This window comes from Myotis nattereri (assembly GCF_964212035.1).
Source record: "Myotis nattereri genome assembly, chromosome: 19".
NCBI lineage: Eukaryota > Metazoa > Chordata > Mammalia > Chiroptera > Vespertilionidae > Myotis > Myotis nattereri.
The window spans coordinates 24,763,179-24,776,099 of NC_138095.1; the positions used below are offsets into that span (position 1 = coordinate 24,763,179).

General features: G+C 55.7%; 1 protein-coding gene across 6 annotated transcripts in view; it reads left to right on the plus strand.

The window, feature by feature from the left end:
- The window catches only part of EMID1 (EMI domain containing 1), a 30,830-nt gene extending 18,057 nt beyond the window's left edge, over positions 1–12,773 (plus strand). For 3 of the 6 annotated variants that reach the window (XM_081113484.1, XM_081113482.1, XM_081113486.1), the window contains 3 exons: positions 2,166–2,210; positions 8,434–8,524; positions 11,999–12,773. In XM_081113484.1, coding sequence (XP_080969610.1) covers positions 2,166–2,210; positions 8,434–8,524; positions 11,999–12,123 — 261 coding nt within the window. In that variant the 3' untranslated portion in view covers positions 12,124–12,773. Of the gene's footprint in view, positions 1–2,165; positions 2,211–7,465; positions 7,551–8,433; positions 8,525–11,998 lie in introns of all 6 variants that reach the window. The other 3 variants (XM_081113483.1, XM_081113485.1, XR_013997220.1) reach the window with 2 other exon arrangements.
- The last annotated feature ends 148 nt before the right edge of the window (positions 12,774–12,921 follow it).

Below are 12,921 nucleotides of genomic sequence, written 5' to 3' on the forward strand. Positions count from 1 at the left end.
TGGGTCTTCAGACAACAGATCTTCCCTGCCTTTGTTTGTCCAACGCTGTCGTTCCCTTAACTTTTGAAAGATATTTTCACTGGCTATAAAATGATAGGTGGGCAGTTTTCTTGCCTCTTAGCGCTTTAAAGATGTCCAGTGGTCTTCTGACTTACAGAGACCATTATAATTTCTCATGAGAAATTGGCTGTCATTCTTATCATCATTCCTCTGTATTCTTTGACTTTTAAGATTTTCGCTTTACCCTTCGTTTTCAACCGATTGATCGTGATGTGGTTGGGTGTGGTTTTCTCTGTGTTTATCCTGCTTTGGGTTCATGGAGATTCCTGAATCTGTAAGGTGCTGGGCTTTTTGTTCTTGCTGGTTGTCTTGTTTAATTAAATTCTTTTTTAGAGCATTCTTTTGGATTCGCAGCAAAATTAAGCAAAAAGTACAAAAAGGTCCCATACACTCCCTGTCACTCATGCACACCCTCCCCCACTGCTGACATCTCGCACCAAAGTGGTGCCTTTAGTACAACTGATGAACCCACATTGACATGTCACTTACCACCCCAGGTCCATAGTTTACATTAGGGTTCCCTCTTAGTGTTGTACATTCGATGGCTGTTGACAGAAGGATACCAACCGACATGCATCCGTTTCATTGATTTCTCCTCTAATTTTTCTGATTCCTTTTCTTTTGCTTACTTTGGATTTAATTTGCTCTTCTTTTTTCACTTTGCTAAGGTGGGAGCTTAGGTTTTTGGTTTTAGGTCATTCTTCCTTCTAACACAGTGGTTCTCAACCTTCCTAATGCCGCGACCCTTTAATACAGTTCCTCATGTTGTGGTGACCCCCAACCATAAAATTATTTTCGTTGCTACTTCATCACTGTAATGTTGCTACTGTTATGAATCGTAATGGAAATATCTGATATGCAGGATGTATTTAGGCGACCCCTGTGAAAGGGTCGTTCGACCCCCAAAGGGGTCGCGACCCACAGGTTGCGAACCGCTGTTCTAACGTGTGTTCAATGCTATAAATTTCCCTCTCAGCACTGTTTTCACGGCCTTCCCAATTTTTTTGATAAGCTGTCTTTTTATTTTCATTTAGTTCAAAATATTTTAAAATGTCTCTTAAAGTTTCTTCTTTGACCCATGTGTCATGTAGACGTGTATTGTTTAACCCCAAGTCTGTTCTGGATTTTTCCAGTTATCTTTTCATTATTGGTTCCTAGTTTAATGCCACTGTGGTCTGACCACAAACATGGTATGGTCTGTGTTCTTTTCAGCGTGTTGGGTCTATTTTTATGTGGTCTGTCTTGGTGAATGCTCCATGTGAGCTGGAGAACAATGTGTGTCCTGCTGTTGTGGGATGAAGGGATCTATAGAAGTCAGTTATCTCCAGTTGAGTGCCGGCATTGTTGCGTTCAGCGAGGTCCTTACTGATGTTCTGCCGGCTGGACCTGTCCATTCCTGACAGAGTGCTAAGGCCTCCGACTACAATAGCCGACTGGCCTGTGTCTCCTTGCAGTTCTATCAGTTTTGACCTCTGACTCCGCAGGCCAATAAAACGAAAGCTTTCTGCTTGAGCTGTTTGCGGGACTGAGCGGGGCTGGGGTATGCCCTTCAGAGGAAAAGCTATAAATATATGGCTGTCACCCATGCAGTTTCCTTCTTTCAAAGGCCAGATATCCTCCAGCTTCTGGCTGCTCTTCATCACTTTCCATTGTCTTCAAACAGTTGCTCTCTGCATTTTATCTAGTGTTAGTCCGATACAAGCTACCTTCTGTCTCTGCCTCTCTCAGTCTCTCTGCCTCCCTCAATATGTCTCTCTCTTTCCCTTCTTTCCTTCTGCCCTCCCTCCCTCTCTCCTTTCCTCTCTCATTGCTTCTATCTCTTTTTCTTTTTTTTCTTTTTTTTTGTTAATCCTCACCCGAGGATATTTTTCCATTGATTTTTAGAGCAAGTGGAAGGGAGAGGGAGAGACAGAGAGAGACATCGATGTGAGAGAGACACATCGATTGGTTGCCTCCTGCACACACCCCGACCAGGGCTGGGGAATCTGCACCCAGGGTACCTGCCCTTGACTGGAATCGAACCCGAGACCCTTCAGTCCGAGGGCTGACGTTCTATCCACTGAGCCAACTGGCTCGGGTGCTTCTACCTCTATTTCTCCTTGCAGGGGGAACCTGGCCCGAAAGGAGACCCCGGTGAGAAGAGCCATTGGGTAAGCTCAGGGCCCGCACGGCTGCCCCCGCCTGCCCTGGACACTCAGGAGGTCATTCTGGAGTGGGGGGCCCCCCGCCAAATCCCCACTGCAACCAGGTCTCCCAGGGAGGAGCCTTGACCGTTCTCAGGCCTCGCCCCCTCTCTGCTCCTGTCCCTCCAGCGGGGCAGGGCCGGCCTCATCAGCAGACCCCACGCTCTCTGTCTCTGCCTTCACGTCCCTGCCTCCGCCTTCCCTCTGCGGCCTCTCCAGGCCAGGGTGGCCCTGCCTGTTCCTCCTGGCAGTGTAGGCTGACCCAGTCCAGACTGCATCCCCTGCCTCCATGGCCCTCCCCCAGCCAGGGCTCTGGCTTCTGCTCCCCTGTCCACAGAAGAAAGAGAAGCGTGAAGAATGGGATGGGGGCCTTAGGAAAGCCATGGAACCTATATAGGCAGGGAGGCTAGACATGCTGAGGTACAGGAGCCCTTGGTAAGAGGTACAGGGCACCTAGACACCATCACACCCGGAGGAAATTCACGGAGTGTGGGAAGAGCAGCCTAGAAACTGCCACACATATAATGTAGATGGTAAATGAGGTCATAGACTCCACTGTGCCCAAAAGACCCATAATTAACACGAAGTCCTAGACACCATCGCATACATAGGAGACCCAGGAGGAAGGGGAGGAGACACCTAGAAACTGTCCCAGGCACAGGAGAACCATAGAAAGTGAGATGAGGGGATCTAGAGAGCACCCTGCACAAAGGAAGCCCAGGAAGAGTGGAGAGGGGGGGCCTAGAAACTGTCACGTACACAGGAGACAGAATAAAAGAGAAAGGGCACCTAGAAACCACATGTGGGGTCCTAGACACCGTCACAATCACCGGAGATCATAAATCTACCCACCCAAGCGACACACTGGGAGAGGACCAAAGCCCCTAAATGCAGGGACCTGGACAGCGTCGCTGACGTAGGCGACATTTGGAAAATGGACAGGATAGGGGCAGACACCCCTACGGGAGAGAGAACTGGGAAGCTCTTTTGGAGGCTGGTCCTGCGCCTCCCTCTCCCCGCCCCCATCCCTGGTGCAGTCTGGCTGGGAGGTCCTGCTTCCTGGCGGGCACTGGCTGGTGAGGACGCGGGAAGCACCCAGCGCCCGCCTTGCCCTCTGCTCCTGACTGTGGGGTCAGTGATGGATACAGCCGTGGGAGTCCCCACCCTGCACGAGTCCAACCCCATGTCTTGACCCGCCTTCTGGGGTCCTGCTACCTTCCTGGCAAGCCTCTCCCAGCTCCTCACTGCCACCCCACCTCTCCCACCCCACCCCCCACCCCCACCCCGGGTGGCCCCAGAGCCTCTTAAGCACACCCGTGTGAGCGCAGCCCTGTGCCTCTCCTCAGCCCCTGCCGGGCCCCTCCCAGCACATTTTCCACCGCCCGGGAAAGGCGGGAGGGCGAGGTGAAGCCTGAATTAGGCTCAGCAGCCCCGTCCCTGCATGGTGACCCCAGCCGGAGAACAGATGCCTGAACTATCCCACATCAGGCCTCAAACCCAGGACCACCTGTGGGAGGGGCCCCAAGAGGTAGCAGGGCCCCTGCCCATCCACCTGCCTCCCCCCCCCTTCCCCCTCCCGCACCTCTGCGCCCGCTTGCTGCCTACCTGGGAGGGGCCTGCTGGGCTGGGGCTGCATGAGGCTTTGGAGGCTGGGGAGCTGTTCTGTTGGGAGCAGGTGGGAATGAGGTCGTGTGGGGGGGGACCCTGGGGACTCCTATCCACACTCGACCAACCCCACTGCGGAGCCATTGGCCCCGCTGAAGCTCAGCAGTGACACCCAGTGGCCATGTGCACGCACTGCACGCACTGCTAGGGAGCGACTGAGGTGGGCCAGCCAAGCCCAGGCTTTTTCAGCTCCCAGGACTGGGGGGAACCAGCCAACATTCCCCCAAGCACCTCCTCGGTGGGCGCCAGGCCCCAGGACACAGATGCAATTTGGACACTGGCCCCACCCTCACGGTGGTCACCGGGAGGCAACGGGGAGGAGGGGGGACAGACTAGTAACCAGCAGCAACCGGACAAGGGGAGCTCAGTTGTGATGGGGGGCGGGGGGGACACATGGATTTAGCATCTTCCTGGTGGAGAACGTGCCGGGGCCTGAAAGATACATTAACCAGGCAAAGGGTGTTGAGACAGAGGAGCGGGGCGCCGTGTGTTTGCACTGGGAGTAGCAGAGTGTGAAGGACAGAGGTCAAGACTGAGGAGACCATAGTGAGGAATTTGAACTTTGTTCTGTGAGCAGTGGGGGGGGGGGGGGTGTCACTGAAATAGTATGAGCAGGAGACTGATGTGGTCAGAAGGTGCCTCTGTGACCCTGTGGAGAATGAACGGGAAAAGCAGGAAGATGAGGTGGAAGGCTGTAGGTAGAGGCTGTAGGTAGAAGGCTGTCTGGTCATCATGGCAAGAGCCTGGGGGCTGGAACTGGGAATGGGGCAGTGAGGGTGGACAGATGTCACTGGAGCTAAGCGACGTTTGGGTGCTGGTTTGGCTGCGAGGGGGAGCGAGAGTTAAGGGAGACGCACAATAGTCAAGGAGAGCCAGGAGAAGGGGCCCGCTGGGTTTTGTGCATAGAAAATGGGAGACGTCTATTATGGCCAAGTGGGGGCGTTCAACAGGCCCTGGCACTCAGGCCAGGCTGGGGCAGCGGGCAGGGGCGGGGGGGGGGAACTGGGGTGTCATCAGAGCAAACAGCAGGCCCCCCATCTAGGGAGGGATCCAAATAGCAGAATCTTTTTTTTTATGTTTTTCAAAATTTTTATTTTAAAAACTTTCAAATACGCTTCAATGTTGGTTACAATGAATATTATTCTCCCCTTCGTATTTTGCCACATTTGCTCTATCTTTTTCTCTTTATATATTTGCAGACCTTTTTTCTAATCCATTGAAAGCAAGTTTCATGCTTCACCCACACCTTCCCTAACACGTCATTGTGCATCTCAAAAGACTATGGACATTCCCCCAAAGAGCCACAATACCGCTGTCACCCCTAAGAAAGCTGACATGAATCCAGCGCAATGATGCCACTTAATATGTAACATATACAGATTTTATCAGTGGTACCCAAAATGCCTTTTATAGCTGTTTTTTTTAAAACTTCTAATGAAGATTCATATATTACATTTGGTTGTACCTCTAGTTTTTTTTTTTTTTAGCAACCTATAGTCTCTTTTTTAAAAAAATACATTTTTATTGATTTCAGAGAGGAAGGGAGAGGGAGAGAGAGAGAGAGAGAGAAACAACAATTATGAGAAAGAATCATGGATCGGCAGCCTCGTGCACGCCCCACACTGGGGATTGAGCCTGCAACCCAGGTGCAGGCCCTGACCGGGAATTGAACCATGACCTCCTGGTTCAGAGGTGGATGCTCAACCACTGAGCCACACTGGCCAGGCATCTGTAATCTCTTTTAGTCTAGGACGGGCCCTCTGCCCTTTTTTCTTCTCTTGGCTCTGCCTTTTGGTGAATGTTCCACCCTGTGGATTTGCCTGGTTGGTTCCTGGTGATGAGAGGCAGGTTAGATGCTCCTGGCGGGAGCACTGAGGAGGGATGTGGTGCCCTCTGACTGCATCTCAGCAGGAGGCTCATGATGTCCGCTTGTCCCACTGTCCATGCGGGATATAGTTTCACATAATTTGTGAAGGTCATCCACTTTCAGATCCTCCTCCTGTAATACTTGAAGGGAGATTACTTTGGTGTACAGCCTGTGGTGACCCTGTGACCCCCCCCCCCGGCCTGCAATAGCCATTCAGTGGCCTGAGGGAAGCTCCATCCATGTGATGTGGGCAGGACACCTGGATCATAACAGTCACAGAGGGCTAGACCACAGTGAGCTAGCCCTCGCCGGTTTGGCTCAGTGGATAGAGCGTCAGCCTGCGGACTGAAGGGTCCTGGGTTCGATTCCGGTCAAGGGTACAGGCCTGGGTCACGGGCTCAATCCCCAGGGGCGTGCAGGAGGCAGCTGATCAATGATTCTCTCATCACTGATGTTTCTATCGCTCTCTCCCTCTCCCTTCCTCTCTGAAATCAATAAAAATATTTGCCATCTGGGGCTCTGTTAAAATTGAGATATCTACATCGCAGATAGCTAAGTCTGGACTAGGAAAGGAGGGAGGGAGTGTGAGTTTGGGCAAGACCGTGGGCCCTATGCTGTGGAAGGAAAGGACAGACAGATTGGTAGCAAGTGACAGTGAGTGCCAGCTGGTGGTCTCTGCCACGAGCCCTGGGCAGCAACTGGCATTGCTTGGCAGTAGGGAGCCCCCAGATCAGGGAGGCCTGGGAGGAGGGTAGCTTTTTGGGCCTGGCGCTGCCACATCCCTGGGCCTGGAGGCTAGAGGAGCTGCTTAGAAGAGAGGGTGGGGCTGAGGGCTGGCTCTTGGGCCTGCAGAATACAGGCATGGAGCAGTCGGAGCCTGGGAGGGATGAGCCCAAAATGGGAAGGGACTGGGGAGAGGGCGCCAGGGCCAGAACCTCAGCTTTGCCAGCATTTTTTAAAAAAATACATTTTATTGATTTTTTACAGAAAGGAAGGGAGAGGGATAGAGAGTTAAAAACATCGATGAGAGAGAAACGTCGATCAGCTGCCTCCTGCACACCTCCCACTGGGGATGTGCCCGCAACCCAGGTACATGCCCTTGACCGGAATCGAACCTGGGACCTTTCAGTCCACAGGCCGATGCTCTATCCATTGAGCAAACCGGTTAGGGCTTTGCCAGCATTTTAAACAGCTTCCCAATAGCAGTGCCACTTGAACATGTGCTAATTGTACTTGTACATATTCATTTGAACGGAAAGAATATTGGTCAGTAGCCTGAGCCCGCCGATGGACATAAAGTGTGTCGGTATAGAGAATATTAGAGACGGCGCAGCGGGGCTGTGTGGCCACCTCCAGCGCACATTCTGTGGCAGGTTCCATGGCAGGCTCTGGTCAGCGGCACAGCCCCTGTGGACTGGCATCCCCTCGCCCCCAATGCAGCAGGACCTGCAAGGGTGTGGGGAGACAGCAGCCAGCTGGGATCCACCAGGACTCACTGGGAGGGCTGCTTCTGCCTGCTCTGCCCCCTCCCGTCCTTTCCTGGCCTTGTCCCGCTGTCCGTGGGCCCTGGGCTGTGGCAGGGGTGCCGGCTGCAGGTGCATGACCAGGGCGGGGCATGGGCCACCAGCAGGCTTTGCAGGGCCCCTTCCCCTGCCCCCTTCACGGCTGCATCTGTCTCTTTCCTCCGCAGGGGGAGGGGTTGCACCAACTACGCGAGGCTTTGAAGATTTTAGCTGAGAGGGTTTTAATCTTGGAAACAATGATTGGGCTCTATGGTGAGTAGAGACAGACGGACAGACAGCCCAGCCCCTGCCCACCAGCCTTGCCCAGGCCCTCCAGGGTGGAGCTGCCTGGGCCCAGTCATGAGGCCGGAGAGGCCAAGCCCACCGACCCCTCAATGACGGGTCCCTCCGACACAGGGGAACCTGGGGCTCCCCTCTGAGGTCAGACTTGGGCCTCCTGGCATTGTGGGTGATGTGGCTTCCAGGCCTGCAGGGGACACCAGAGGTGACAGATTGCGAGTTTGGAAGAAATCCGCAATGAAGCCAAACTCCAGACCAGCAGGAAGGGGACTGTGGGTGACAGAGCCAGGTTGCAACAGTGCAGGGGGTTGTGGGAAATAAAGTCAGAGCCCAGGCCTGCAGGAGGATTATGGGTAATGGGTCCAGACTTCAGTCAGGCTTCAGCTCTAGAGAAAGCAGGGGTAACAGAGCCAGTCTCCAGGCCCACAGAAATGCAGGGGACTGCGAGTGACAGAACCAGGCTCAGGCCCCAGGGGCCTCTGGGTAATATCCCACCCACCAATTCTGATCCTCCCTCACCCAAAAGCCCCCAGAGGCCCTCCCGGCAGGTCTTCCTGGCCTCAGATATCCCCGTGACAGCTTCCCTTTCCCTCCGGTCCTCCTAACCTCCCCTGAGGGTCCCTGTAGGGGTCTGTCAAGCCCTCATCTCAGCCCAGGAATTCACCCACCAACCCTCTACCCATCATCCATCTGGTCACGTGAGGAGCCAGGCTAGCCCTGTCCCCACTCAGAGACTCACACCCAGGCTCCTGCCTTGAAGCTGGCTGGTGCCTGGCCCATGCACCCCCCTCGGCCCCCCCGGCCCCGCCCTCGGAGGCCGGACTCGCACCGTCTGCTCTTCTCGATCTCCCATCAGGCTCCTAGCTTACAGAGCTTCCTGCAGCAGCAGGCTCAGCTGGAGCTCCTGGCCAGACGGGTCACCCTGCTGGAAGCCATCATCTGGCCAGGTAACGGCAGGGTGGGCCGGCAGGGGCAGCCCCTTCCAGGAGGGGCCTGGGAAAGGGCCTGGGGTCACAGAAGGTGACTCCCAGTGCTGGACCCAGGCCCGCGGACACTCATTCTTGAGTCCGTCCATCCAGCAGGCAGACAGGGCCTGGCACGGAGAAGGCTAGGGTCACTAGTTCTTGAGTGAGCAAGCACCTCCTCTGTGCCCGGCTTCTAGCTTGGCACAGGCTCCCACAGATAAGACAGACATAGTCCTGTTCTCACGGAGCTTAGGCTGTGGGGGTGCAGGGGGAGCCCTGGAACTGACCATTAAACCCAAGGTGAGGAATACCACGGGGGAGTGAGTACAGGCAGCTGTGAGAGCACAGAAGTGCCTCTGACCGGGCTGTGGGTGGGGGCTGGGGAGGAGGAAGGTGTCTCAGGGAGGGCTCCCTGGAGGAGGTACTGGCTCAGTGGAACCCTGAAGGGCAAAGCTCAGGGGCAAGTGAGAGGCAGAGGAATAACATGGGCAACAGCCAAGAAGCCAGAGGGCCTGAAGGGACCGTTGATTGCTGAGGGCTGAATGCTGTAGCAGGGCCCAGTTTGAGAAGGTCCTTGAAGGCCATTGGGGAAGCACAAAAGGTTAGACACCAGGTGGGTGTTACCTCTCCTGGGCCTGGTTTGTCCGCTAAGGAGTCTCTCCCATTGCAGTGCAGTCTGTGGCTGGCCCTGGAGAGATGAGGATTAGCTACTCTCCAGGCTAAACCATTCCTCACCTGCCTGCTAAGAGGCCCCATCTCACCACCCAGTCCTGGCTCATCAGTGCGCACAGGGTCTTGGGTGTCATGCCCTACCTCCCATCTACGTTACAAGTGGGGGAGTTGAGGCCCCCCCCCCCCCCACCAAAGCCAAAGTGGGCCAAGGCTAGGGCTGAGCTCATTCATTCGACAAAACTGTAGGGTGAACCTACCGGAGGCCAGGTCTGGGCCAGCACTTAGCCGGCCCCAGGGATACCTGCCTTGGGGAGCTCCCATTGAGGGGCAGGGGATCCTTCGTATCTATAGAGACGAGGGCCCTGGGGTCCAGGAGCACCAAGGACGTGGGTGAGAACAGTCACTTCTCGGTGCGGGTGGGACGCTTCCTGGAAGATGGGGCTGGTGTTAGGTCAGGGAAGGTGCCAGCAGAAGGTGGGAAGGGCAGCCCCCCCTCACCCCCCTGGGTCCTGGTTTGTCACGGTGAAGGCCCGGAGGTTGGAAGGTGTGTGTGTGGTCTGCTTCCAGAGCTCCTCTTACCAGACCACATGGCTCTTCTGACTCCTAGGAACATAACTGACCTCCTTCCTCTCCCAGAGGAGAGACCTACTACCGAATCCCAGGCTCTCAGAACCTTCTCAGGTCCCCTCACCTCCTCAGGCAGGAGCCAGAAGGGACTCATTGTGGCCTGAGATCTATCCCCCGCCCTCCCTCCGCCAGCTCTGTCTCCAGCAGCCCTCCCTCAGCCAGCCGTGTCTCCAGCAGCTCAGGGAGGAATTGCTGGTCACATAGGAAGGCCCACGGCCACGCTCTGTGGCCACGAGCCTAGAGCAGAGATCCCACGAGCCTGCCCTGGTTGTGGGCCTGGGAGGGGTGGTGTGGGAGGAGGGAAACAGGAGGAGGAGATGAAACCATCCCCGTTGGCCCATCCTGCACAGCTGGGACTCACGTTTAGGATACAATCAAGAATAACAATAGCAACCCCTGGGCTGGAGGATTTACAATCCTCTCCAGGCCTCACACCAAGCTTGCTAGGTGGGCAGTAGACACCAGGCCCATTTCACAGATGAAGACGGTTCCGAGGGCTCAGGCCGAAGGGGCAGCAGTGGCAAGGTCAGGGGTCCGCCCTAGGTCGGTCCTCTAACGCCCTGGCTCTTTGGGCTCCATCGGCAAAAGTTCAGACACCCCTGCTCCACCAGGCACTGAGGGGGTTCCAGAGGAAGCCAAGGCCCTGAATTTAATCATTTAATTCATGGTCACAAGCTCAGCCATCCCAGTGACCAAGTAATCCAGCTCGTACTGTGAAAGCCACTTTGCACTCAGGCCATTAAGGGTGTGACAACAGGAGTGCGACCCCGAGTTCCAGAGGAGGCTCAAAGGTCTGTGACTGGCCCAAGGCCACATAACGGGACGTGGTGGGACAGGACTTGGCCTTGGCTGACGTTGGAGCGCTGCTTCCCTCCTCCTGTCCTCCCCGATTAGGGTGTGAAACGTCCCTTGACTGTGACATGTTTATTTGCCCGAGTCCCCAGATCGCAGCCCAGAGGTGCATGGGAGGCTGGGCACAGCGCCAGGGACTTAACGGTTATGCCTCCGGGCGACGCTGGTGCTGCCACAGGCTGTCTCTCTCCTGTGAACCGGGTTGGGAGGCGAGTCAAGTCCTCCATCCTGGGCTTTTCCCTGAGCATCGCCCTCCCCCTAGAAAAACAGCCTGTCCTCCCGACCGGCCTCGCCTGCTCGGTTAGCTTTGGGAGGGACTGAATGATGGTCACAGGCGGCTTCCTAGAGGAGGTAGTCCATGCTCTGGGTTTTTTGTGTTTTTTTTTTTAAATATATTTTATTGATTTTTTTACAGAGAGGAAGGGAGAGAGAGATAGAGAGTTAGAAACATCGATGGGAGAGAAACATCGATCAGCCGCCTCCTGCACATCTCCTACTGGGGATGTGCCCGCAACCCAGGTACATGCCCTTGACCGGAATCGAACCTGGGACCTTTCAGTCCGCAGGCCGATGCTCTATCCACTGAGCCAAACCGGTTTCGGCTATGCTCTGGGTTTTGAAGGATGAGTAGGTTTTTAGGTGGCAAGAATGCCAATTATTCTTGGGGTCTAGCTCCTTTCCAGGCGGGGGCATATCTCACCATAGCCTGATTGGAACTGACTTCAGTAATTGTAGGAGCTGGCCAGGGCTCGGAGCACAACTGGAACTGTCCCGCTGGTTTTAGAGACAAGACCAATGAGGCCCCGACAGAGGCCCAGTTTGTCCAGAGCCACAGAGTGGGTCAGTGGCAGAGCCTGGCCTTCCTAAACCCTCCCCCGCCAAAAGCGGCCTACTCAGAGAGAGGATAAGTGAGTCTGTCCTTCGGCCTTAGTTTACCCAGCTGTGAAATGGGGATGACTCAGAGCATACCTTCACCCCAAAATGTAGAAAAGAAAAAACAATACCATTTCTGTGGAGCACTCACTACAGACCAAGCCTTTCAGGAACACGGTGGGTCCATTTATCCCCACTTGACAGAAAACCAGAGGCCCCGAGTGCCCTCATTGGGATGGGGGCTGATAACTCCTTGAGGTGGGGGACACTAACCAGTTTGCAGACCCCCTTTTTCCTACAGCTCTGCCTCCTGGATGCCAGGGCAGAGTACACCTGTCTGGGTGCCCAGTCTCCCACCCCCCAGAGGGCCCAGGGGAGGTGGGTGCCCTACACAGACCTCACTAACCCTGCCTCTCTCCTTCCCTCCGGCAGAACCAGAGGGGTCAGGGGCAGGCCCTGCCGGCGTGGGCACCCCTAACCTCCTTCGGGGCAAGAGGGGAGGACACACAGCCAACTACCGGATCGTGGCCCCCAGGAGCCGCAACAAGAGAGGCTGAGGGTGGCGGTGGCCCCTCGGGTGGACCCGGCCAGCCGCCTCTGGGGACCGCCCATCCATATTTATTAACGTCCTCAGGGTCCCTCTGCCACCTAGGCCTTTGGGGGAAGCAGGTCTAGGTCCTGGCGCCCCAGGCATGGCTGCCACATATGAGGCTCGTATGAGGCTCAGCAGGGACGGGGTCTGAGGAGAGGTGGCCCAGGGGGGAGGTGGGGCCTTGCTCTGTGAAATGGGGTGATGCAGGCCTGCAGGGAGCGGGTGGCAGGTTCAGGTTCGTGGTTTGTCTTCCCATCAGCTGCCCAGGCATCGGGCCTGCAGGCACTGCGGGAGCTGAAGCTCTGCCTGGCCCTGAGCACATGCAGGGGCTTGGAGGGCAGACTCGCCTCCCTTCCTCCCCATCAAACCTCTTCTCTGGTTCTCTGGTTTCTGGTGCTGGGTTTCCAACCCTGAGGTCAGGCTGCCGGAGCTGACAGGATGCTGTGGACTCCTTGACTCAGTTCGGCCCCCAGAGCCCTAAGCTACTCCTATGTCCCTAGTGGTGGGGGAAGGGGCCAGGGACATGGAAAGGGAGGAGCCACCTGTCCCACAGCCTGTGACCGACACAGGAAATAGGTGCTACCAGCCAATAAAGGCCCCGGCCTGTTCCCCACCAGCCTGGCCTCAGTGTGTGCTTTATGGGGGGCAGCAGGCAAGGCCAGGGGCCTCGTTTCTCTTCTGCGGCCTTCACTGCCCACCTGCAAAGCAGGTTTGAAGCTCCCCTGGCCATCGCCTGGGCAAGGGGGAGGTGAGCAGAACAGCG